The sequence below is a fragment of the Balaenoptera acutorostrata genome, chromosome 17, assembly GCF_949987535.1.
Source record: "Balaenoptera acutorostrata chromosome 17, mBalAcu1.1, whole genome shotgun sequence".
NCBI lineage: Eukaryota > Metazoa > Chordata > Mammalia > Artiodactyla > Balaenopteridae > Balaenoptera > Balaenoptera acutorostrata.
Window position 1 is genome coordinate 78,688,083 of NC_080080.1, and position 27,517 is coordinate 78,715,599.

The window sequence follows — 27,517 nt, forward strand, 5'->3', positions numbered from 1 at the left end:
GGGATAATAAAGTACCTGTCCAATCTTCTCATCACACTTTTTTTTTAACATCTTTATTGGAGTATAATTGCTTTACAATGGTGTGTTAGTTTCTGCTTTATAACAAAGTGAATCAGCTATATGTATACATATATCCTCATATCCCCTCCCTCTTGCGTCTCCCTCCCACTCTCCCTATCCCACCCATCTAGGTGGTCACAAAGCACCTAGCTGATCTCCCTGTGCTATGAGGTTGCTTCCCACTAGCTATCTATTTTACATTTGGTAGTGTATATATGTCCATGCCACTCTCTCACTTCGTCCCAGCTTACCCTTCCCCCTCCCCCTGTCCTCAAGTTCATTCTCTACGTCTGCATCTTTATTCCTGTCCTGGCCCTAGATTCTTCAGACCTTTTTTTTTTTTTTTTAGATTCCATATATGTGTGTTAGCATATGGTATTTTTCTCTTTCTGACTTACTTCACTCTATATGACAGACTCTAGGTCCATCCACCTCACTACAAATAACTCAATTCGTTTCGTTTATGGCTGAGTAATATTCCATTGTATATATGTCCCACATCTTTTTTATCCATTCATCTGTCGATGGACACTTAGGTTGTTTCCATGTCCTGGCTACTGTAAATAGAGCTGCAATGAACATTGTGGTACATGACTCTTTTTAAATTATGGTTTTCTCAGGGTATATGCCCAGTAGTGGGATTGCTGGGTCGTATGGTAGTTCTATTTTTAGTTTTTCAAGGACCCTCCATACTGTTTTCCATAGTGGCTGTATCAATTTACATTCCCACCAACAGTGCAAGAGGGTTCCCTTTTCTCCACACCCTCTCCAGCATTCATTGTTTGTAGATTTTTTGATGATGGCCATTCTGACCGGTGTGAGGTGATAACTCATTGTAGTTTTGATTTGCATTTCTCTAATGATTAGTGATGTTGAGCATCCTTTCATGTGTTTGTTGGCAATCTGTATATCTTCTTTGGAGAAATGTCTATTTAGGTCTTCTGCCCAATTTTGGATTGGGTTGTTTGTTTTTTTGGATATTGAGCTGCATGAGTTGCTTGTATGTTTTGGAGATTAATCCTTTGTCTGTTGCTTCGTTTGCAAATATGTTCTCCCATTCCGAGGGTTGTCTTTTCATCTTGTTTATGGTTTCCTTTGTTGTGCAAAAGATTTTAAGTTTCATTAGGTCCCATTTGTTTATTTTTGTTTTTATTTCCATTTCTCTAGGAGGTGGGTCAAAAAGGATCTTGCTGTGATTTATGTCATAGAGTGTTCTCCCTTCTGCCTATGTTTTCCTCTAAGAGTTTTATCATGTCTGGCCTTACATTTAGGTCTTTAATCCATTTTGAATTTATTTTTCTGTATGGTGTTAGGGAGTGCTCTAATTTTATTCTTTTACATGTAGCTGTCCAGTTTTCCTAGCACCACTTATTGAAGAGGCTGTCTTTTCTCCAATGTATATTCTTGCCTCCTTTATCAAAGATAAGGTGACCATATGTGCATGGGTTTATCTCTGGGCTTTCTATCCTGTTCCATTGATCTATATTTCTGTTTTTGTGCCTGTACCATACTGTCTTGATTACTGTAGCTTTGTAGTAGAGTCTGAAGTCAGGGAGCCTGATTCCTCCAGCTTCATTTTTCTTTCTCAAAACTGCTTTGGCTATTTGGGGTCTTTTGTGTTTCCATACAAATTGTGAAATTTTTTGTTCTAGTTCTGTGAAAAATGCCAGTGGTAGTTGGATAGGGATTGCATTGAATCTGTAGATTGTTTTGGGTAGTATAGTCATTTTCATAATGTTGATTCTTCCAATCCAAGAACATGATATATCTCTCCATCTGTTTGAATCATCTTTAATTTCTTTCATCAGAGTCTTATAGTTTTCTGAATACAGGTCTTTTGTCTCCTTATGTAGGTTTATTCCTAGGTATTTTATTCTTTTTGTTGCAATGGTAAATGGGAGTGTTTCCTTAACTTCTCTTTCAGATTTTTCATCATTAGTGTATAGGAATGCAAGAGATTTCTGTGCATTAATTTTGTATCTTGCTACTTTACTAAATTCATTGATTAGCTCTAGTAGTTTTCTGGTGGATTCTCTATGTATTGTATCATGTCATCTGCAAACACTGACAGCTTTACTTCTTTTCCAATTTGAATTCATTTCTTTTTCTTCTCTGATTGCTATAGCTAAAAATTCCAAAACTATGTTGAATAATAGTGGTGAGAATGGGCAACCTTGTCTTGTTCCTGATCTTAGAGGAAATGGTTTTAGTTTTTCACCATTGACAATGATGTTGGTTGTGGGTTTGTCACATGTGGCCTTTATTATGTTGATGTAGGTTCCCTCTATGCCTACTTTCTGGAGGGTTTTTATCATAAATGGGTGTTGAATTTTGTTGAAAGCTTTTTCTGCATCTATTGAGTTGATCATATGGTTTTTCTCCTTCAATTGGTTAATATGGTTTATCACATTGATTGATTTGCATATATTGAAGAATCCTTGCATTCCTGGGATAAACTCCACTTGATCATGGTGTATGATCATTTTAATGTGCTGTTGGATTCTGTTTGCTAGTATTTTGTTGAGGATTTTTGCATCTATATTCATCAGTGATATTGGCCTGTAGTTTTCTTTCTTTGTGACAACTTTGTCTGGTTGGTTTCAGGGTGATGGTGGCCTTATAGAATGAGTTTGGGAGTGGTCCTCCATCTACTATATTTTGGAAGAGTTTGAGAAGGATAGGTGTTAACTCTTCTCTAAATGTTTGACAGAATTTGCCTGTGAAGCCATCTGGTCCTGGGCTTTCGTTTGTTGGAAGATTTTTAATCCATTTATTGGCATAGAGTTGCTTGTAGTAATCTCTCATGATCCTTTGTATTTCTGCAGTGTCAGTTGTTACTTCTCCTTTTTCATTTCTAATTTTATTGATTTGAGTCTTCTCCCTTTTTTTCTTGATGAGTCTGGCTAATGGTTTATCAATTTTGTTTATCTTCTCAAAGAACCAGCTTTTAGTTTTATTGATCTTTGCTATTGTTTCCTTCATTTCTTTTTCATTTATTTCTGATCTGATCTTTATGATTTCTTTCCTTCTGCTAACTTTGGAGTTTTTTTGTTCTTCTTTCTCTAATTGCTTTAGGTGTAAGGTTAGGTTGTCTATTTGAGATGTTTCTTGTTTCTTGAAGTAGGATTGTATTGCTATAACTTCCCTCTTAGAACTGCTTTTGCTGCATCCTATAGGTTTTGGATCATCGTGTTTTCATTGTCATTTGTTTCTAGGTAGTTTTTGATTTCCTCTTCAATTTCTTCAGTGATCTCTTGGTTATTAAGTAGTGTATTGTTTAGCCTCCATGTGTTTGTATTTTTTACAGATTTTTTCCTGTAATTGATATCTAGTCTTATAGCATTGTGGTCGGAAAAGATACTTGATATGATTTCAATTTTCTTAAATTTACCAAGGCTTGATTTGTGACACAAGATATGATCTATCCTGGAGAATGTTCCATGAGCACTTGAGAAGAAAGTGTATTCTGTTGTTTTGGGATGGAATGTCCTATAAATATCAATTAAGTCCACCTTGTTTAATGTATCATTTAAAGCTTGTGTTTCCTTATTTATTTTCATTTTGGATGATCTGTCCATTGGTGAAAGTGGAGTGTTAAAGTCCCCTACTATGATTGTGTTACTGTCGATTTCCCCTTTTATGGCTGTTAGCATTTGCCTTATGTATTGAGGTGCTCCTATGTTGGGTGCATAAATATTTACAATTGTTATATCTTCTTGGATTGATCCCTTGATCATTATGTAGTGTCCTTCTTTGTCTCTTATAATAATCTTTATTTTAAAGTCTATTTTGTCTGATATGAGAATTGCTACTCCAGCTTTCTTTTCATTTCCATTTGCATGGAATATCTTTTTCCATCCCCTCACTTTCAGTATGTATGTGTCCCTAGGTCTGAGTGGGTCTCTTGTAGACAGTATATATACGGGTCTTGTTTTTGTATCCATTCAGCCAGTCTATGTCTTTTGGTTGGAGCATTTAATCCATTTACTTTTAAGGTAATTATCGATATGTATGTCCCTATTACCATCTTCTTAATTGTTTTGGGTTTGTTATTGCAGGTCTTTTCCTCCTCTTGTGTTTCCTGCCTAGAGAAGTTCCTTTAGCATTTGTTGTAAAACTGGTTTGTTGGTGCTGAATTCTCTTAGCTTTTGCTTGTCTGTAAAGGTTTTAATTTCTCTGTCGAATCTGAATGAGATTCTTGCTGGGTAGAGGATTCTTGGTTGTAGGTTTTTCCCTTTCATCACTTTGAATATGTCCTGCCACTCCCTTCTGGCTTGCAGAGTTTCTGCTGAAAGATCAGCTGTTAACCTTACGGGGATTCCCTTGTATGTTATTTGTTGTTTTTTCCTTGCTGCTTTTAATATTTTTTCTTTGTATTTAATTTTTGATAGTTTGATTAATATGTGTCTTGGCATGTTTCTCCTTGGATTTATCCTGTGTGGACTCCCTGCGCTTCCTGGACTTGATTGACTATTTCCTTTCCCATGTTAGGGAAGTTTTCAACTATAATCTCTTCAAATATTTTCTCAGTCCCTTTCTTTTTCTCTTCTTCTGGAACCCCTATAATTCGAATGTTGGTGCATTTAACGTTGTCCCAGAGGTCTCTAAGACTGTCCTCAGTTCTTTTCATTCTTTTTTCTTTATTCTGCTCTGCAGTAGTTATTTCCACTATTTTATCTTCCAGGTCACTTATCCGTTATTCTGCCTCAGTTATTCTGCTATTGATTCCTTCTAGAGAATTTTTAATTTCATTTATTGTGTTGTTCCTCATTGTTTGTTTGCTCTTTAGTTCTTCTAGGTCCTTGTTAAACGTTTCATGTATTTTCTCCATTCTATTTCCAAGGTTTTGGATCATCTTTACTATCATTACTGTGAATTCCTTTTTAGGTAGACTACCTATTTCCTCTTCATTTGTTTGGTTGGTGGGTTTTTACCTTGCTCCTTCATCTGCTGTGTGTTCCTCTGTCTTCTCATTTTGCTTAACTTACTGTGTTTGGGGTCTCCTTTTCACAGGCTGCAGGTTCGTAGTTCCCGTTGTTTTTGGTGCCTGCCCTGAGTGGCTAAGGTTGGTTCAGTGGCTTGTGTAGGCTTCCTGGTGGAGGGGACTAGTGTCTGTGTTCTGGTGGATGAGGCTGGATCTTGTCTTTCTGGTGGGCAGGACTGCGTCCAGTGGTGTGTTTTGGGGTGTCTGTGACCTTATTATGATTTTAGGCAGCCTCTATGCTAATGGGTGGGGATGTGTTCCTGTCTTGCTAGTTGTTTGGCATGGGGCATCCAGCACTGTAGCTTGCTGGTCATTGAGTGGAGCTGGGTCTTAGCATTGAGATGGAGATCTCTGGGAGAGCTTTCACCATTTGATATTACGTGGGGCCGGGAGGTCTCTGGTGGCCCAATGTCCTGAACTTGGCTCTCCCATCTCAGAGGCACAGGCCTGACACCCGGCCGGAGCACCAAGACCCTGTCAGCCACACGGCTGGGTTCCACTGCAGCACAGCCTTGGCTTGAGGCGAGCCTGCCAGCCCGGTCCTAGGTTAGCGATGGCCAATGGTGCGCACAGGGACAGCCGTCCTCCTTGGGCTCACTTCTCATCACACTCTTATGTAAAATGGGGATAACGTTAGAACTTCAAAGACCACTGCGGGGCGGTGGGGGTTAAATGAAATTCATACATAAACAATGAGAACATTATTCTAATTATTAGGAAGATGGGAATCATTTCAGAAACGTTAACTATTTAATACTTATCATCTTAGCAAATTCCAAATCATGGTACTAATTTGCCGAAAATAAGTTTCAGTCACACCAAAAAATAAAACAGTGCAACCAAAAATTCCTGCTCAATCAAATGCCTAAACTAAGGGGTCTCATGGTTTTCCTTACACTTGATTAAGTGGTTTACTCTCCTCCTTAGGCACTTAAGCAGTTCCCGTAGCTCTTGCTGGATGTACTGAGGATCAAAAAATATGCCAGAGACTTGAGATATGGAAGAAGTTTGGTCAGAGGTGTGATTAGGCAGACAGGAGGCTGGGGGGAAGGATTGCTTTCAGTCTGTTTAGGTTTGAGCATTTGGCATTCATTTATCCCCTGAACATTTGTCCTGGTCTGTGGCATCTACATCTACACTCTCCCCACCATCCAGCCCACCCTCTGCAATATTTTGGGAATTAATGAGACCACGTACCTAAAGTCCTGAGTGATAAAAGAAGAGATGCTAAAAAAATAGCAAGTGTCAATGAATGGGATTTCCCTCCAGAATACCAGCTGATAAAGCTTGGTATTAGTTGGGCACCCACCCAACCTTCGGTAACAAAGCGATTTTTACAAACTAATTTTCCACCTTTTGGCTGTTGCAAGTGTCAGTGGAAGCAACACCTAATTGAAATCTTTGGGAATCGAAGTTCTGACCTTCCCAACACCCTCCCTTTCTCCTTCCTTAATGGCTACACTGCAGTACTCTTGGCAACATTAAGAATCACCTGATCACCTTTATTGCTATAAACTCTAAAACGAACCGCCTCAGCCATATCAGCCAAAATATATCACCCCTCAGTAACTCAGTATCATCTCTTATTCTGCTTCTCAAAACCTAGTAGCTAGCATTTTATTATTTGGCATATATTCACAACAGCTCTTAAAAAGCGGTTCTCTAAAAATAAATGCCGCCACTTTGTGTAATCATGTCATGTTCAGAGTAATATCGTTCCTGGTCAGTGATCACTTCCATTCATGACTGCATATTCTTGTTGGAATAGAGTTAAATACAAGCCACACTTTGAGTTCTTCTACTAAAATATCAAACCTCAGCATCAGAAAAATAATTATTGCCTTTCTTGGCCATTTAGGATGAAAGAAGTTGACAAAGGCATCTCCAATTATAATGTTATAAAGATTTAAAGAATAACTCTTTTCTTTAATAGTAATATTTAGAATTTGCATAATATTTACATTTTTTTTGGAGGAAACACAACATAAGTGGAAGACAAGACACAAGTCTCTTTCTGACCCTGATTTGACATCTCCCCTTAGTCCTAATGTTTGACCTTCTGGACCTCAGCTCCCCATTTGGAAAACAGGAATAAGACTAGAGATTCTACTTGTGGGGGGAGGAAGAGGTGTGATGGGAGTGGAAGTGCTTTGATGAAATAATGCTGTGTAAAAGTTCCAAAATCACTGGAACTTTTCCTTAATTTGAGCACCTACTGGGTATCCTCAGAGAAGTCATATTTACAGATTGACACGTTATTGCTGATTCTCAATTATTTTCCTTTGCCTTGGCAACGAAAATAAAATATTTCTTGGTTAAGAGGAAGAGGCAAAGGAAAACAATTTGGAACCAACAATAACGTGACAGACTATGTAAGCTGAGATCTGAAATACATCATATTCAGAATAATTGTAATATTTTCTTCTTGAAATGAAAATAATCACCATTTTTTCAATGTGACTAATAAATTTGGATTTTTTGATATCTGGTTTTGTTAACTATATGAAATATATATGGCCAAATCTTTTGTGTTGGGTGTTCAACACATCACTATTTAATTTCTTTTTACACGTGAAATGGTTTTAAAGGATAATTGTTAACGCAATATTAGATCCACCAAAATAGATGAACGGAATATTAGTAAAACATTTCTTAAACTGAAATAAACATGTTTTAACGTATTTTGAACCTTAGGTTTAGAGATGATCAAGTTGGATTGTTTCATCGAATGCATAAATCACCTCTATTCTGTTGAGAGTCACTATGTTGATAAACAGTAGGTGTCAAGCACAGAGCAGGCGCCAGAGACACCAAAGACACCTCTGCAGAAGCAACAGAGGGATGTCCTGGGAGCACCTGGGTGGTGCTTAGGGGCTTGGGTTCTCCTTTTGGTGATTTAATGGATAAAGCCCAGTCTCTCCTTTTGCATGTCGTGCCCCACAAGAAATCACTTGATGGTTCTCTGAACGAACTGAAAACCTTAAAAATAACTGGGAATGAAGGAAATGACAAAAATACAGCAGCTGAAAGTTCACCTAAATTGTGTGTTTTTGCTATTATCTGGATCTTGGCAGAAGCAGAAGAATGTCACAGGACTCACATTTAATTTCCTGAGGGGTTTCCTTTTTTCTTTCAACATTTAGAATGAACACGTCTTTTCTCGATAATTTTGATTATAATAGGAATGGCTTGTACTCTTCTACATGTTATCATAGACATTGTGCACACATTTCTTATTTATCCTTACTCTGGACTCTTACTGAAGGGAGCTGGGGTAAGGAAAGTGGCCAAGTCACCTCCAAAGAAGCCTCTCGATGACATCGGTCTTTTGCTTTTGCTTCCTGAGATGCCACACCACATCTGGTGCCCTGCATTGCCTCCCTTAAGTGTGTGCTTCAATTTGGTTATTCCTCAGGAAGCCTGGACATCTTTGAGAGAATTGGATGCTATCAGATTCCCTCAGCCAGACTCATCAGAACCAACGGAGCAGGATGGCAGCAGGCAGTTCTTCTGAGGACAGAAGCTTTTCCTTGGAAACATGACTGTGGATTTAATTTCTTTAGTTAGAACTATAAGAGGAAGCGCACAAAATGTTTTGTTTTGTTTTTTCATTACAATGGTTTCATTGTCAGCATCATTATCATTACAAGTTTGAGACCTTAACACGCACCAGAACCAAACTCACAGGCGCTTTATATACATTATCCCACTGAATTGTCACCACGACCTTATGGAGCAGATCCTGCTGTGAGCACAGGCCTCTGTGACTCTGAGGCCACCTTCCCCCTCTTCCAGGATCTCATCTCAGGTAAGGAACAAAAATATGGTTCAAACACAGACTACGGGCTGAGAGAAAACTCTGTGATGTCCCAGGAGTCCTCTGGGTTTGTCAGAGTCTGAATGGGCTGGAGAACTCCCCCGGCCCTGATTGGCTGGGCACTCAGAGGGAAGTAGTGTCGTGTTGGTTTGTTTCTTTGTCACCCACCCCCAGGCCTTGTCAAAGAGTTCCCAGACCTGAGACAACACCTAGCAGAACACTGTCTCCTGCAGCGTCTCTTTCCAAAACCGTCCCAACTCAGTGCTCTGCTGGGAGAGCCGAGAGCAGGTGCCTGTGATGTCCCCTGCAGGGATCACAGGGTGGACACTTGGGGCTGTTGTCCAGCTGCCTCAGATATGGCAGCTTAGGCTGGGGTGATTTGCGGATCAGGCGACGAAATGTTTTTTGAGTTAACATTAAGTGCCAGGCCTCGAGCTCAGGGTCTTATGTGCGTTATGCCAAAATAAGTGTTCACAGCGTTCATTATAACACTTGAGGTAGTTCCCCATCTCAACGGAAATAAATAGAACCTCCGAGAGGTTAAGAGCTTTACCCCAGTTTTCAGAGCCCAGGATTCTGCTTGGGAAACCAGCCCGGGACGTGAGCTGGGCGGAGCCAACAGAAGTGCATCCTGATTCTTCGTTTGACACTGGAGCCTCGAACAAAACCAGAAGTGGAAGATAGCAGCCCAAATCTACCTGTCCTCCTCTGACAGTGGAATCTAAATGCATGTGAGCAAATACCAGTGCCGGGGAAATTTGCTACAATGCCCCAGAACACATTCATAATAATCAGACCTCCTATCTGTTCTCTGAGAAATTAAGTAGGAGCCAGCAGCCAGCAGAGGACTTGGCCCAGCCTAGGCAGCCATAAACACTAGTGGAAAGAATAAGGAAAGAAGATGTTTCTGTCTTTTGGATTCTGCAAACCAAAAAGGAGCATTTCCTTGAAACCCAGCTGGTAGGATTAGCCCAGTCCTGAAAAGCATAGTTACTTTTTTGGTAATTTGAGGGGGGAAGTACAAAGCACCTGACAGCATGAACATGAAATAATTAAATGCCTCTTGAGTTTATGATGTTGCTGTTTTACATTCAGAGAAGCTCTGAATGACAAGACGAGTTGACAGACGGAGGAGGAATATGGAATGCAGTGCCAGCCAGGACCACTGACTTTCCCACACTGTCAGCGCCATCACCGACTCCATAGTATCTCGCCACATAAAGAATCTCCAAAACTCCACTCAAGGAATAGCAACTCGGAATAAGAGAATAATTGACTCTGCTAGTCAAACGGGGGCGGATGATTGGATGGTCACTGCTGGATTTGTTGTTTTTGCATGATGAAAAATAGTATTTCCCTAACATGACTAATTCAGCGAGATTGTATTCCATGTGATAAACATCGAGCTGTATCGTTTTCAAGCCAAGGGGAATATACTGACCATTGAGCTTGCCTTAATTTAAAGCTGAGAAAACTGAGGCTCAGCCGAGGTGACACGCTAATCCTTTAGCTACTTAGCGGAAGAGTCAAGAATTGAGTCCACGGCCCCGGTTCACTTACTTGCCACCTTCTATATTCTCTCTCTCTACCTCCTTAAGTACATTTTTACTGTGAATGTATGCAATGTCTATGTGGAGCTCCAAGAAGAAGAATAAAATACCCTTCAACTTAAGAAAGTGAATGTAACCGATGTCTCTGACACCCTTCCTCTCTCCACCTCATGGGCAACCACTTTCCTGAATTTCAAGTTAATCCTTCTCTTGTTTTTCTCCATAGCAGGCTATCTCTCTCAATTTGCAATATTTCTTTTATTATGAGAGCCAAACGCACAGATGATCCCCAAAGCACAATGGGTGTTTTACAGCTCTAATACAAGATCAGAATTTTAAAGCCATAAAAATAGCCAATTAGGCTTCCAGATCAATCCTGCATTTGAACCCCATTAGTCACCAACTCACTCTCTCTGGCTGGGAGATGACACTACCGCTTCTGACCATTAAGAACTTGCTTTTTGGCCTTTCCGCATCCTTTGATAATGTAAATTTGTAAGAATAATGAGCTCCTTTGGGGAATTCTTTGTTTCTCTGAACTCACTGGACTGTACTCATTTTAATGTAGTGTTGTTTCGAAACCAGAAAACAACAACAAAACTAGACCTCCTCCCTTTTCAAGCCCTCACACTGCTTACTGGGACCAACAAGAATAGTTACACTCAAACACTGTCAGTTTTAATTTCTATTCCCCGAAGAAGATGAAATCTGATTGGTACCATGGCAACACGTTGCCTGGAGCATCCAATAGGTATTACTTGTGCACAATTTCGCTCACAAATTCTCTTTATAAGTGTTAGGAGAGGTGTGATCTTCTCCTAGAATGCACTAAATTAAAAAAGGCTGAAGAAAATCCAATTAGTGTTTCCAGAAGTACCTTTCCGGGGTCTGATAATATCAGATTACTGTTTCACATTTTTCCCCCCTGTATCCACTAGGTGCAGGCAAAGCATTGGACATCCTGACAAGCATCAAGTAAGTGGAGAATTGAGGCACCACTGGGGCATGGAGGTGCAATGAACTTATGGAGTTCTGGTGTTTTTCTTTGACTTTTGATATTTCAGTTTGTTGACTTTTTCTACCTTCCTTCCTTCCAGGAAGAAGCAGTGATGTAGTATTCCTAATTCCCTGAATTGGTAGTACAGTCTTGGTGGTAAGGTTGATACCTTAGTTATAAATGATCTGTTTTCTCATTGTCTGTACCAAAACATCAGAGTTAACTATTCCCCATGTGATGTAAGAGGATGCTTCTTGAGTACCTGACATATACTGGGTCTGATTCAGGGCATTTGTCCTTCACAATGTCTCAGCAAATTCTTCCAGGTGCCTTTCCTATGAGGTAGGGCTTGCTTTCCCCACTCTTCTGAGGAAGAAATAGATGCAGACAAGTAGAGAAATGAGCCGCAGCTCAAAGTTATTAGGTGGTGGAGCCAAGATCACAACAAAGACTGTTGAATCTGAACTCTCTCTCCATTCTGTTCCTTGAGGAGGCAGACTGCATCTCTCTCTCATCCTCTGGGTGGTCGTAGAGGTTGGAGACAAGTGTCATTGTCATTAGGCATTATGACTTTCAAATATTGTGTTATAACTTGAGAAGCAGTCTGTCATGCCCTTTACCTTAAATACCATTTGCATTAGCACCCCCCAAAATGAAATAGTAAGGTATACATCTAACAAAATATGTACAATATCTATATGAAGAAAGCTATAAAACTCTGATGAAAGAAATCAAAGAACTAAATAAATGGAAAGATATGCCATGTTCATGGAAGAAAAAAAAGAAGACCCAATATTGGCAAGATGTCAGCTCTTCCCCACTTGATCTATAGATTCAATTCAATCCCAATCAAAATCCCAGCAAGTAATTTTGTGGATATTGATAAACGAATTCTAAAGTTCATGTGGAGAGGCAAAAGACCCAGCACAACCAATATAATACTGAAGGAGAAGAACAAAGTTGGAGGACTGACCCTACCCAACTTGAAGATTTTCTATAAAGCTCCAGTAATCAAGAAGTGTGATACTGGTGAAAAATTGACAAACAGATTAATAGAACAGAATGGAGGGTCTAGAATAGACCCACATAAATGTAGTCAATTGATGTTTGACAAAGGAGCAAAGTCAGCAGAGAAAAGATAGTCTTTCCAACAAGTAGTCCTGGAACAACTAGACATCCACGTGCAAGAAAAATGGAATCTAGACGCAAACCGTATAAACTTCATAAAAATTAACTTAAAATGGATCACACTCAATGCAAAATGCAACACTATAAAACCCTTAGCAGATTACATAGGAGAGAATTTAGTTGACCTTGAGTACAGTGATGACTTTTTAGATGCAACACCAAAGGCATGATCCATAGAATAAATAATGGATAAGCAGAATTTCATTAAAATGAAAAACTTCTGCTCCGTGAAAAACACCAACAAGAAAACAAAATGACAAGCCACAGACTGAGAGAAAGTATTTGCAAAAGACATCTGATAAAGGATTATTATTCAAAATATACAAAGAACCCTTAAAACTCAACATTAAAAAAATACAACAACCCAACTCAAAAAATGGGTGGAAGACCTTAACAGACACCTCATCAAAGAAGAAATATAGATGGCAAAAAAGCATAAAAAAAGATGCTCCAGATCATATGTCATCAAGAAAATGCAAACTAAAACACCAGTGAGATACCACTATACACCTACTAGAATGGCCAGAATCCAAAGCACTGATAATATCAAATGCTGGTGAGGAATTGTCATTCATTGCTGGTGGGAATGCAAGATGGTACAGCCTCCCTGGAAGACAGTTTGGTGGTTTCTTAACAAAACTAAACATACTTTTATCATATAATCCTTGATATTTTCCTAAAGGAATTGAAAGATTTATGTCCACACAAAAACCTGAACACAAATGTTTACAGCAGCTTCATTCATAATTGCCAAAACTTGGAAGCAACCAAGATGTCCTTCAGTAGTTGAATGGATAAATAAACTGTGGCCCATCCAGACAGTGGAATATTATTCAGCACAAAAAGATACGAGCTCACAAGCCATGAAGAAACGTGGAGGGACCTTAAATGCATATGACTTATTTTCCTGGGGGAGCCGCCGGGTTGAGAGGAGCGTGGGCTTCTCCTCTCCCCGCCCTGGCGTGTGCTCGTCCGCTGATATCAGTGTACTGCGAAAAGGGGGAGTCATCTGGCAAAAATGTCACTATGCCTGCTGTGTTCAAGGCTCCCATTCCACCAGATATTGTGAACTTCGTTCACACCAACTTGTGCAAAAACAACAGACAGCCCTATGCTGTCAGTGAATTAGCAGGTCATCAAACCAGTGCTGAGTCTTGGGTACCGGCAGAGCTGTGGCTCGAATTCCCAGGGTTCAAGGTGGCAGGACTCACCACTCTGGCCAGGACGCTTTTGGGAATATGTGTCCTGGGGGCCGCATGTTTGCACCAACCAAGACCTGGCGACGCTGGCACCGCAGAGTGAATACAACACCGAAGCGACATGCCATCTGCTCTGCACCGGCTGCCTCGGCGTTACCAGCGCTGGTCGTGTCTATAGGTCATCGTATAGAGGAAGTTCCTGAGCTTCCTTGGGTGGTTGAAGATAAAGATGAAGGCTACAAGAAGACCAAGGAGGCTGTTTTGCTTCTGAAGAAACTTAAAGCCTGGAATGATATCCAAAAGGTCTACGCCTCTCAGCAAATGAGAGCTGGCAAAGGCAAAATGAGAAACCATCACCGTATCCAGCACAGGGGACCCTGCATCATCTGTAATGAGCACGTCATCAAGGCCTTCAGAAACATCCCTGGAACTACTCTGCTTAATGTGAGCAAACCGAACCTTTTGGAACTTGCTCCTGGTGGGCATGTGCTACGTTCCTGCATTTGGACTGAAAGTGCTTTCCGCAAGTTACATGAGCTGTATGGCACTTGGCGTAAAGCTACTCCCCTCAAGAGTAGCTACAACCTCCCCAGGTACAAGATGCTCGGTACAGACCTTAGCAGAATCTTGAAAAGCCCAGAGATCCAAAGAGCTCTCCAAGCATCACGCGAGAGGATTCATCACAGAGTCCCGAAGAGGAGTCCACCGAAAAGCCTGAGAATCACGCTGAAGCTAAAGCCACAGGCAAAGACCATGCGCCGGAACACCATTCTTCGCCAGGCCAAGAACCACAAAATCTGGATGGATAGGGCAGCACCAGCACTAGAAGCCAAATCAGATGAGAAGGGGGTTCCAGGCAAGATGCCTGCGGTGAGGGGGCTTCCCTGGTGGCGCAGTGGTTGAGAATCTGCCTGCCAGTGCAGGGGACACGGGTTCGAGCCCTGGTCTGGGAAGATCCCACATGCCGCGGAGCAACTGGGCCTGTGAGCCACAACTACTGAGCCTGCGCGTCTGGAGCCCGTGAGCCACAACTACTGAGCCTGCGCGTCTGGAGCCTGTGCTCCGCAACAAGAGAGGCCGCGACGGTGAGAGGCCCGCGCACCGCGATGAAGAGTGGCCCCCGCTCTCCGCAACTGGAGAAAGCCCTCGCACAGAAACGAAGACCCAACACAGCCAAAAATAAATAAATAAAAGAAAAAAAAAAGAAGCCTGTGGTGGGAAAGAAAGGAAAGAAGGCTGTTGGCATTAAGAAGCAGAAGAAGCATTTGGTGGGAAAAAAGGCTGCAGTGACCAAGAAACCAGCATCTGAAAAGAAGCCCACAGAAAAGAAACCCCACAGAGGAAAAGAAGGCTGCTGTATAACCTTATATTTGCTTATTACGTAGAGGTCAAATCATTTTGGACAGCTGATTTTGAATAAAGACCTGATTTTTAAAAATGCATATGACTTAAGTGAAAGAAGCCTATCTGAGAAGCCTACAGACTGTATGATTCCAACTATGTGACATCCTGCAAAGGGAAAAGCTATGGAGACAGTAAAAAGATCAGTGGCTGCCAGGGGTTGGGGGGAGGGCGGGATGAACAAGAGGAGCACGTAGGAATTTTAGGGCAGTGAAAATACTCTGTAGGATATTATAATGATGGATACATGTCATTATACATTTGTCCAAACCCAGAGAGTGTACATCATCAAGAGCGAACCCCATGTAAACTATGGATTTTGAGTGATAATGATGTATCAATATAGGTTCATCCCTGGTAACAAACGTACCATCTGGTGGAGATGTTGATACTGGGGAAAGCCATACCTCTGTGGAGGCAGGGACTATATGGGAAACCTCCATGCCTTCCCCTCAATTTTGCTGTGAACCTAAAACTGCTTTAAAAAATAAAGTCTATTAAAAAATGAAGAAAATATGACCACCAGTTAGAGGAATCTTATGCTTTCTTAGACTGTAGAAAATATTTCAACACTTACAATATGAATGCTAATAAGCTTGTGGAAAAAGGATTAGTTTCCATGTCTAATGGCGTGGAGACGATGTGCTTAGAAAATGTAAAGAAAATGCACATTTGTTTTCCTCATAAATGTATATTCTTTCAAAAAACGTCAAGGCTGAAAGTACTTCACGCTAAAAATATAGGTCAGTGGACAGATCAAAGTCTAAGTGGCATTTGCTGGAAGATCCCTGAGGTTTCAAAACCCTAGTGGGACACCTCTGAGGTTAAGAGTCAAGATCACAACACGGGCGGTGGGCACTGGCCGTACAGGGCAGAAGTGACCAAGGCCACACAGAGCGCTCGGGGGGAGAGCAGCTCGGATTTAATTCCGAGGTTAGGGAAAATGAATTCAAATGGGTTTACATCCATTTAAAAGAGAAATAAAATGTGAATTTTGAAACCTCATTTCATGTCAAATTTAGAAACACGCTACAGGTGCCCTTCCCCTTCTCCATGTGAAACAGGAAGGAAGGAAGGAAGAAGATGGCCCACGTGGACCACTTGACACCCCCAAGTGCCAGACAGGAGGTTAAGGTCCTTTTCATTGTTTATGTGATTCTAACACAACGTGGCCACTTAGATCAGGAAATTCTTTTTCAATCAGAGAAGCAAATTCTCAGTGTGGTTAAGGAACACACTGAAGGCTACAAGGTGAGTGAAAACGTAAAAGATCATTCATGATGGAATGTCTCCACGTTGGGGTCCTTTATCCATAAGAGGAGCCCTGAGCCCTGGGCTCTGGTCCCAGCTCTTACCTGCTACTGGTAGTGTCACCTTTGTTAACTCACACTAACCTTTGTTAACTACTAGGGTAGGAGAGCAGGAACTGGATAAGACAAAGATTTTGCTTTTCTTCTGCTTCTCAAGCCTACCCTTCACCACGTGGTTTATGTCTTACGTTTATGTCTCTTTCCTGAAAATTGTCCTCTTAGCCACTTCACTGATTTTCTTCTTCCTTTTATAGTCTAGAAGTTCTACCTTGCTGCCATGATTTCTCCTCCTCTAATTTGCAATCTTTACTTCTTTCCTAAGCTTGGTCCTGATGACAGCAAAGTCATCATTGCCGAGTCTAATAGACTATTCAGTTCTCGTCTTGACTGGTCCCTCATGAGCAACTCTTTTGAAATAACCGCCTTGGCTACCATATCACCGTGCTCTTCTGATTATCCCACTTCTCTCTTACTTCCTCTGCTTCACTGACTGGTCTTGGTCATCATTCTTCTAGCATTCAAATCAGTGCCTGCCATGGATAGGGACTCAACAAATGTTTGTTCAGTAAATAATGTAATAAATAATGATGATTTTTTTTTCAGGTCTTAATTAAGACATTGTATTCCATTATTGAGAGATGTGTTGCAGGACCTTATATGGACAAAGATGTTCAGGACCCTCGAGCTTCAAGATCAAGTTCAAATCATTCCCCTCTTACTTCTGGGAGTTGGTAGTGTTACAGCACATGCACCTCAGGCTCTGACTTCCTCCTCAGGGCCCAGCAGACCTGCCTCCCAAACATTTCTACGTTCAAAATCATTTCACTCATTCTTTAAGATCTAGTACCCTCTTTTCCACAAAATTCCCTAGCATCTTTAAATTTGGAAAAAATGTCTTCTTCTGGGCTCACAAAACATTTCAAAAATGAAATTTTTTTCAAATGCTTTTTAATAGCTTCTTCACTTATCTGCACTGAGTTTTAAAAATCTGTGAATTTTTTTTTTTTAAAATTATTTATTCATTTATTTATGGCTGTGTTGGGTCTCCGTTTCCGTGCGAGGGCTTTCTCTAGCTGTGGCAAGTGGGGGCCACTCTTCATCGCGGTGCGCGGGCCTCTCACTATCGCAGCCTCTCCCGTTGCGGAGCACAGGCTCCAGACGCGCAGGCTCAGCAATTGTGGCTCACGGGCCCAGCTGCTCCGCAGCATGTGGGATCCTCCCAGACCAGGGCTCGAACCCGTGTCCCCTGCATTGGCAGGCAGACTCTCAACCACTGCGCCACCAGGGAAGCCCCAAAATCTGTGAATTTAAAAATCTATACATTTATTTACTCATTTATTCCAAAAGTCTATGTTAAAAATATCTATTGCCTTTTTACATCCTAGCAGATGTGTTTTAGATTCTTTTTAATTTGAATTTTAACTCAATGTTTTAGCTAAGAAAAATCTGGTAGTACCTGCCTTCGCAGAAGCCTACACACTGGAAAGGCCTACATTTCAACGCTACACTGGAGAACTTCACGCCCTATAAAATGGTCCAGGTGTGTGAAGTGATAATATTATGGATGTTTTAAAAGTTTTGGAGGTTTGGAGTCTCCTTAGCCTCACGGACTCTCTCGGACTTTTTCTACAGCTGAGTGGAAAGCTGTGGAAATTTAGAATCACAATGAAAGTGCTGACAAAACCTTCCCCAGGCAGCTCTCAGCAGGCCTGTCCTTCCGCAATCAGAAGCTCATTGTGAGCTTCGGGGAGTGAATCTCCATGTGGTTTTATACTAAGGAACGCTTACAGACCAATTGAATCAGTTGCTCCTTTTTGCTCCTGCTTGCATCTGGCTCAGTGTGATGGGATCTCATCCCTCCCGATTGCATACATATAGGCTCCCATGCATGAGTGAACAGTAGGGTGAAAAAAAGCCCTTTCTTAACTCAGTCAACAGGAAATGATCCCAGTTTTTTATTCCTGCTGAGTCATCAAGAAAATATTAGCCTCCATGTCTAAGGACTGTTTCAAAACTCAGTCTAACTCCAAGCTGCCCAATGAATGTAAAAAATTTCTAGACTCGACTGTACGCTCTGCGATGGCACAAGTTTGTCGTAGACAAGAGGTTTCATAGTGAAAACTATTTCATTGGTTGTGGGCGCTTCCCTCATTCACCCACCCAATCAGAATCGGGTCAGAAAATCCTGATCGTTTAACGGTGTCTGTGGCTTCCTAGAAAAAAAAAAGTTATTTAGGAAAATACCATAGTAAGCCACTATCGAATTTTTTATTAAGTTGACCTCACTTTGATTCTGCTCAGCAAGGATTTGGGTTACTATTCACGGTAGTTATTTTTAGTTTTTAGAGATGACAATTACAGTATGTCGATATTCAAAGTAAATACCTGCTCTGAGTTTGGGGTAAAGGTCAGGTGAATGGGCTGCTGTTTCCTTTGTTAACAAACAAAAATCCCCAAAGAGCGTTGCTCACCACCCAGCTCTACAGGGATTCAGTCGTTAGTCACCGCAGAGCTGAGGGACAGTGCATCCTGGGAGAGATTCAGGGTGAAGTCAGGATGAGACGCTCTGTGCTTTGGAAAAACAGTCCCCTAGATAGTTAGATGTGTATCTCAGGAAGAATGTTAATGAACCCAGATTCTTGCATCTTCTATACATAGAAAAGCACTGAAATCATTAACTTGAGATAGCTGTTCTTGACCAGCAGTACCATTTTACCAGGATGTTTGCTGGACTACACACATTCCCAGCCAAAAATCCTATCCATCCTGGTTCCTTTCCTACCCCTTTGGAAGAGTTTCCTTGGAGCTAAATTATCTAAATTTATTTATCACCCTGAATAAAACTTAAACTCACAACTCCTACGTTGTACTTTTTTTTTTTTTTTTTAAGTTGACGCCTTGAAGGTACGAAGCGCTGAAAAATTACTGAAATATTTGGGGAGGTTGGAGGTTGGCAAACAAGGAAGCCACAAGAAAGGCGAAGGAACGGTGAGTGTTTGGGGACATCATTCACTGCAGACAGCCCTTATGTCTGTTTGCTTCGCTGTTGCACCAACCTCTCCGCTACTTTCCGCCAGGTTCCTGCTCTCCCAAGCCAGGCGTGTGCAATTATTCGCATCTGTTCACCCGCTACCCTCACCCCACCCAGTCTATCACCCAGTGCCTGAACAAGCACGCACCCATGCTCACTCACATCTCACCGAGAAGGAGAGGGAGAGAGAAGGAATACTGAGTGGAAAAATACCAAGATTTGTGCTTGATTATTGGAGATAATTAAGTAGGACCTAAAAATAGTCAGGCCCTTATTTCATATTATGTTCAAAATGATTCAAATTCAAAACTATTCACAGCTGTGCTGGGGGCTGCTACCATACAGAGTTGATTTCAAGCACTTGAATCAACGATCAGCAAATGAAGCTTCTCTCTGTTCTTCTAAGTATAACTTGGAGTGGTACCATGACTCAGAGGCTATTGAATGTGAAATAAAGGGATCAATAATATCATTACCCTCATGACACTCACCGTTTATTCTGCCAATACTTTTCAATAGATGGGAGCAGTGTGGCCAACAGGCCCTGTCGGGTGTGTGAGCCTCTCCTTACAAAGATGTTGATGATGATGAGTCTTTAAAATTCAACTCCATATATGCATTGAGTAAGCAGACTGGCAGTTTACTATTTTATTGATTCACTTATTGATAACCCCCAAATACTGAACGATGCAGAAACAGGCTGAAAAGTGAAACGTACAGAAAAATACGTGTATTTTTCAAGTATATATGCAGGATTTACCCTGCTACTAGAAATATTTTTCAAATATGAGGAACGAATCTAATCCTGTGCCACAAGTAACACCAACAATCCCATTGCTTTGAGACTGCTATCCACCAGCAGCATTGCTGGACAGACAGGTGTAGACAAAACCACCGGCCTCCCTCTTCTGTGTTCGTTCATGTTGCTGTCTTTTCTTTAGTGAACGTGACAAAATGTTAGGCTTCACTTGTGACCCAGCTCAAAGGCCGCTCTTTTTATGAAAACTTCCCTGATTCTTCCAACATTCCCTGACGTCACAGACGGCACTGCATTTCTACTTTCTGTGTATCATTTTCTTTCTTTCTTTCTCTTTCTTTCTTTCTTCCTTCCTTCCTTTCTTTCTTCTTTCTTCCCTCCTTTCTTTTTTTTACTGAAGTATAGTTGATTTACAATGTTGCACCAATCTCTGCTGTACAGCAAAGTGACTCAGTTATACACATACATACATTCTTTTTTTTTTTTTCTTTTTTTATATTCTTTTCCATTATGGTTTATCACAGGAGATTGGATATAGTTCCCTGTGCTCTACAGTAGGACCTTGGTGTTTATCCATTCTAAATGTAATCCTTTGCATCTACCAACCCCAAACTCACAGGCCAACCCTCTCCCTCCCCGCTCCCGCTTGGCAACCCAAGTCTGTTCTCTGTGTCTATGAGTCTGTTTCTGTTTCATAGTTAGGTTCATTTGTGCCATATTGTAGATTCCACATATAAGTTACATCATACGGTTATTTGTCTTTCTCTTTCTGACTTACTTCACTTAGTATGATCATCTCTAGTTGCGTCCATGTTGCTGCAAATGCCATTATTTCTTTCTTTTTTATGGCTGAGTAGTATTCCATTGTATACCACATCTTCTTTATCCATTCATCTGTTGATGGACATTTAGGTTGCTTCCATGTTTTGGCTATTGTGATCTGTATCATTTTCTATAAGAGATCATTTTATGTCACCAAAGGGCCTTAACATGGCCACCAACAGTATAGAGCACATTGAATAATAACAATTTTTTGGTCTTTCTTTTCCATTAGGTTGAATTCTTTGAGAGCAGGGGCTATGCCATTTGGTTTTGTATCAAGTACACCTAGCTGAGGGCTTTGTCACCCAGCAGACATTCATTCTTTCTTTTATTCAACAAATATCTACCAACTGCTTATAATGGGCCCAGAGCGGAGGGTCCATGCAGCCGGGAAGTAACGCTTGCCAGCCTTTGCTGTGATATCGTCAACTGCATCAGCCTCTGCGGAATTTGTCAGCACCTGGGAGGGAGGACGTGCTGTCTTTTTTTAATACCCAGTGGGCCTTCACACTAAATACTATTGAATACATTTAACATATCCATAACACCAAAAGAAATCACAACTGTCCAGTGTAAAGGCTGCTGTTTTATAATTTTTGTGTGGTTTAGCTCTTTAAAAGTTTTCTTGGGTCAGATTTTTTGTTATGTGTTTTGAGGAACCTATGTCTACTTTCCTAACAATTTTGGTTCAAATTAAAAGTCTTTGATGAAGCTGTTCTTAAAATTTTGTTTCGTCAATAATGAGCTGCTGCTTAACAGAATAGATTTAATAAAGTTTATATGGTGGGTACAGTGAAGTAACAAGGGAAGAAACTAGGACACTTCTTGCAATTACACCCTTCCTATTGCAATGGGCACCATTAAGAGCTCTTTCCCAAATCTCAAAAGATTTGTCCCATTCCCAGCCCTTGTCATATTTATTGCCCTCACTGACTTCCTGTGCATCTGGATCAGAAAGTTGAGACACTGCAGGACTCTCAAGAAATGTACTTTAAAATTGCCAGTTTGACATTACGTATCAAAAGCCTTCAAGCCCACAAGCTTGCCCTCAAATCCACCCATTTCACTTTAGGTATTTAACTAAGGCTGCAAAGATTTTCTTAATGTGTTTATAATAGGATTATCATAGGATTATTGATTATGGTGACTACAGATGATCACTTATCATTTCGAAAACAGGAAGTTAGTGGAAAAGAAAAAGATAATCCATGTGCTAGTAAATTACGCAGTAGTGAGAAATGATGCGGAATTACATACATCGTCATGGACATATATTCATGATGTATTGCCAGAAAAGAGGAGGTTACAAAATAGTATCCATATTTTAATTCTATTTTAATGTAATATATACGAAACATGAAAGAACTTGATAAGCACTAAAATATAATTAATTGTGGTAATATGGTAGCAGGTGATATGGGACAATTTAAAAAAAAATAAAGATTAGAGTTATCACGGTGTGCTTGTTTATGTGTGATGGCAATGACCCAGTAGAAAGGAGAAATTGATAATGCAGGAGAGAGAGAGGATAATTTCACGAACACGATGCTTATGTAGGTGAGAGGGCACGGGATCCAGCGCAGAAGAAGAGCGGTCAAGAGATGGGAGCTGGCACAGCTTACCCATGGTAAATGGAGGGAAGCCGGGTGATGGGTGCAGAAGGAGGTGGGGTTAGCGGTGGGAAAATAAAGCCGTTCTTATTTCACTGCTTCTGTCTTCCCACTGACATAGGAAGTGAAAGCAGTGGTTTGAAGTGATGGAGGCAGATGGTTGGAAGTGTGAGGACACAGAAGAAGGAAGGAAACAGTCAGTTTTGTAGCAAGAGAGTGAATTTCAAGGAGAAACAATGTCGGATGCTTGACAGTGCTGAGTGACCACTTGAGATCTGCGGTCAGACGTTTCAGAGAGATGTATCAGTTGCCAGACTCAGCTGCTTAGATGTATTTAAGATGACACAGTCTCCATGGTCTAAAATGCGTGCGTTCGTCTCATACGATAGTCTTTCAGGCTTTCACTCAGAAACAGCTTTAACTAGCTTGATGATCAAATCTCTTAGGTGGAAGCAGGCAAAAGGAGCCCAGCAGAGTGGGGGCGCGTGTGCCAGTTACCTGGCAGGCGGGGTCCCCAGCTCCTTGACTCCAGCTTCCCGCTAGGTTCTGCCTGGAGGTGGCAGTGGGCGGAGCTTGGAAAGTGGGAGGCGAGGAAAGGACACATTTTTCTGGCTTCCTGCTCAGATCAGCATCCAGTTAGTCTTGGACTTCTCCAGCCACCAGCCCTCGGCTCTTTTGGGCCCGCCGGACGCAGCCTCACCGCAGCGGGGGAAGCAGCAGCTGGGACGGGGCCCTCAGCAGTAAGATGATTTCTGTGAGCGTCGCTCCATCCCTGCCTGGCAGCCTCTGCAGCGGCTAGACTGGCCCCTCTGGTCACCCAGCACTCGCCAGGTTGGGCCCCTCCCCAGAGACCTGGGCACACGTTCCTGATTCTTCTGGCCCCCGGGCTGGGAGTTGCTTCCTTTAATGAAGAATCCTGGACTCATATAAGCATCCTCTTTTTGTCCGTTTATCTTCCTGTGGAGTAGATTCCCTGATTTAAATCCCTTCTTTCTGAGATACCTAACCTGTTTTGTGTTCCTGGTTGGGGATGATATTCTAATGGACACACAAGAAGCAAGACACAGCAGCTGATGAACGGAGATGAAACAGCAAAAGTCCCAGAGTGGTGGGAGGACATTAAAGTATGTGCATAAGCTCTTGGCAAGGGCTGTGCAAGGAAGAGCCAAGGGGCAGGTGCAGCCCTCCGACCCGCAGCGTCCTCGGACCAGACACCAGGGGGCAGGAGAGGGGTCCCAGTGCTACGTGATTGGAAACGCACTGCCCTCTGATCTATGTTTTCCAAAGCTATCAGTATAGATTGCATAGAAACAACTCTTTTCACACTCGTATTTCATCAGTTTAAATGCTAATTAAGCGAAATGACTACCAGAATCAGAACCTTGAGATAAGCAGCTTCAGAAAACCAGACTGACCCTTGCTAAGTGTTCAGCTCAACTTGAGGAGACAACTGGGCCTGTGGACCCAAGATCACCCGGTTGGCGTAGACGTTCAATGCACTAAGGGCATCAGGAAGAACATTCTGCAGAGGGAACGGAGAACTGCCTGCCCAGCGCTGGAGAGGAGAGCTTTTGCCGCATCCGTTTTGGGATAACGAGCAGCCTTCCCGGTGGGATGGTGGAGCTTCAGGGTGCATTGGTGAGCGGGGGTCGTATGGATCAGAGACCCATGTGTCAGGTGGTGACGGGCTAGACGCCCATGACCGTGCCTTCCACGTAGTGTCCGTGATGCAGCGTGAACTGCCCTCTAGTGAAGAACGGGCTCAAGCGGGGGCTGTGTGGTCCCTCTGTGCGGGACGGGGACCTAGACCTGCTCTCCTTTTCTCTCATCCCATCTAGAAGACGGAACAGCTTTTCTGGAATACACCCGGATGAGTTAGGCCTTTCCAAATATGTTTTGCCACGTTGTTTATAATGCCACATTACAAACTTTCAATAAAAAGTGAATTTTTTTTAGGACAAATTTTACAGCCCTTCACGCACCATCATGCACACAATAGACATTCGATAAATGTGTTAATGAACTTAACGAAAATAGCAACGGAAAAACAGACAGATCCAAAGGGACAGGACACAGTCCCACTCACAGGCTGACACTCTCCCGGGCATTCTCCCTCCTCTGCAGAAATCCACGGGTGGAGTCGGGTGCAGAGACAGGAACTCAGCACAAAGGACTTGGGCCTGGGGGTCGATGGGTTCCTTCTGTAACCTCAGCCTCGGGAAGGTAGCCGGGCGTGTCTCCACCTGCTTTACCACAAAATGGAGCAACTGGAAATGCAATGACTTAGGTCTTAAAAGTCCTCATCAGGATGTGACAAAGGAGGCAGTTGTCACACTCAAGGTGTCTCCTACCGTGGTTGGCTGGGGACGGTGTTTGTTTAAGAGAAGCCCCTTAACTTCTGACTTCCCTGTAGTCTCGTGGGATGCAAGACACGAAAAGAATAATTAGAAACTTCTTCCAGCCCCTTTTGCTTAATTCCGCTCACGAAGTATTCGGGTTAAACTGTCGACAAAACGGGCAACCGTGGCGGTTTTGGATACGAAGAAATCGGAATCGAGGTAAGTGTAGGTGTCTTTTCCTGCTCAGCAAAGCTCTCCTGGGCACACGGCCTGTGGGAAAGCATTTGTTCCTAACTCACTCTGTGCACCACAGCTTCAATACCCAGGGCGTGTAAAATGCGATTTTCCAACAATGGCAAGTAGAGGTGGAAATTGGAAATGAAGAACTAAAGCCGTCTGGAAAAAGCGGAAACAATTGCGCTGCTAGGTAGGCACCCACTTGCATCTGGTGAGGGCCTGATTTCTTCTGTTTACCTAGACGGTTCCTTCCAGGAAGCGCTGTTCGTACACGAAGGCTGTGCGGTGCGGGCGTGCACACCTGGCCGTCAGAGCCAGGTGCCTGTGCTGCATGCAGCCTGGGCCGTGGTTCACACGTTCTGGCTGAGAAGCTTTCACGGCGTGTGCACGGTGACCCCGCACGGCGTCCCGGGCCGCTCCGAGGAGCGCGGGCATTCCCCCCCCCCCCCCCCCCCCCCACAATGGCGCGGCTCTGAGCAACGCTGCCGGCTAGGCAGGGCCTGCGGACACCGGTACCCGCACGGGTCAGTATCCTCTCTGCCAGCCGGTCTACACAGCCAAAGACGAGTGCTCGGAGCATCACAAAGCTGAAAGTGACTCCAGAGACCCTCCAGCCCACCAGCCCTTTTATAAGGAGGGGTAACTTCGGTCTGTAGAAGGTAGTTAACCTTCTACCTTTGCTTGCACCATCTATAAGAGATAAAATCAAATGTCCTGGATGGGTTTGAGATGTTGCTTGAAAATAGGACTGACGGGCCTTGGACCACGTCTTACATCTCTAACACGGAGGGCTGCGTCCTCTACACGGAGACTAACAGCGCGCTTTGCCCGTCTCTGCTTACCACACACAGTCCTTCTACATCTCTCTGCCCCTCCTCCTGTCCTTCCTGCCTGCCTTGCTCTCTCGCTCTCTCTCCAGGTGGGGAAACGGGATTGCACTGGAAACGTAACGCGGTGCAAACTGGAAGCTCCAAGCACAGGCTGCCATGCTGCCTTACGTTCCACGTGCTGTCTTAGTTGTGCGGGTACAGTTGAGGCTCCCTGAGTATTTCTTGCTCTCCAGAGACAGATGTTCCTAGGGAAACGCCAGAGCCAATGAAGAGCAGCAATTCTGTCAAAGGTGGCAGTGTGGAGTGGAAAGAACTGGATATTCATGTTCAAGTTTCTGCTCGGCCCTGATTCCTGGTCTCAGAACAGGAGCTGAATTCTCCTTCCTGGGACAGGACAAACTGAGAAACAATTACGCTTTACTTAGCTCTCCACTGAGCCTGTCGGCCTCCAGTACAGCGAGGCCTCTCTGACTTAATTATTCAATAAGTAAGGAGCCCTGAGAAAGGGTTTTCACAGCCGACAGGGTTTTAGGGCTACACCAACTTCCACAAGGGGAATACAATTTTTCAGCATCGGTTTTAAATGTTGTACTTCTTCTTGTTTGATTTTTTAATTGGTTTTAAAAGAGTGTCCATCAGAGAGCAGTAGATGGTTGAAATTGGATTAAGAAAGCATTTTTCTTTCTGTCCTAAAAATAATAATTTTAGACATAGTCATTTATGGAAATAACTTGCAGACTTAGGACCACTCTTACCTGCTAAATAAAAATATTTTGAAGATTTAAATTCAGAGCTATTTGCAAATACCTCACAGCTTTCATGCCACTGATTATGTGCATTCATTGCAGAAAGTTGTGCTTTTATATATAAATCTTAAGAATCTTTTACCATAAAGATATGTGAAAATAGATGTCAGACTAGGTTCTATCACATTCATTTTTCTTTTCCTAGAGAGGAAAGGCTCAGTTCTTATAATTCACATCAGTTTAATGTATAAGCTGGTTCATTTGTAAGTGGGGTCATCTGTCAGCAGAGGGTTGAATTTAGAAGCTCTCTCTGCAGATGAGTTTCTCCTCAAAATGCAAGAGGATTGAGATGGCATTGCCTGAGCTGGTCTTCGTTTGCTGGAGGTTTTGTAGTGCTTGTTTGCTGTCAGGTATTTCCTCTCTTTGGTCTTTTAACACAACTTTCTGCCCATCTCCCTGCTTAAAAAATGGCAACCATAAGATCAGCTCAGTGGCCCTATTCCTCATCCTGTGCTCAGTGACTTGCGTTGATCCTAGTGATCTTTGGATCTAACTGTCTTTTGACCACCTCGGGAGTGACACAGGACATATTTTCCCCACGGCTCTCTGATTTTGACAGCAAGGCTTGCCTTGGCCAAG

At 42.4% G+C, this 27,517-nt stretch overlaps 2 protein-coding genes across 2 annotated transcripts in view; one reads left to right on the forward strand and one right to left on the reverse strand.

The window, feature by feature from the left end:
• Window positions 1-27,517, reverse strand: part of XKR4 (XK related 4) — a 354,325-nt gene that overhangs the window by 103,723 nt on the left and 223,085 nt on the right. The window lies entirely within an intron of this gene.
• LOC103013761 (60S ribosomal protein L4-like) lies at window positions 13,491-15,157 on the forward strand. Its single transcript, XM_028163160.2, is given in 4 exon segments — window positions 13,491-13,752; window positions 13,755-14,665; window positions 15,001-15,128; window positions 15,130-15,157. Coding segments are annotated over 4 exon segments (1,329 nt in total).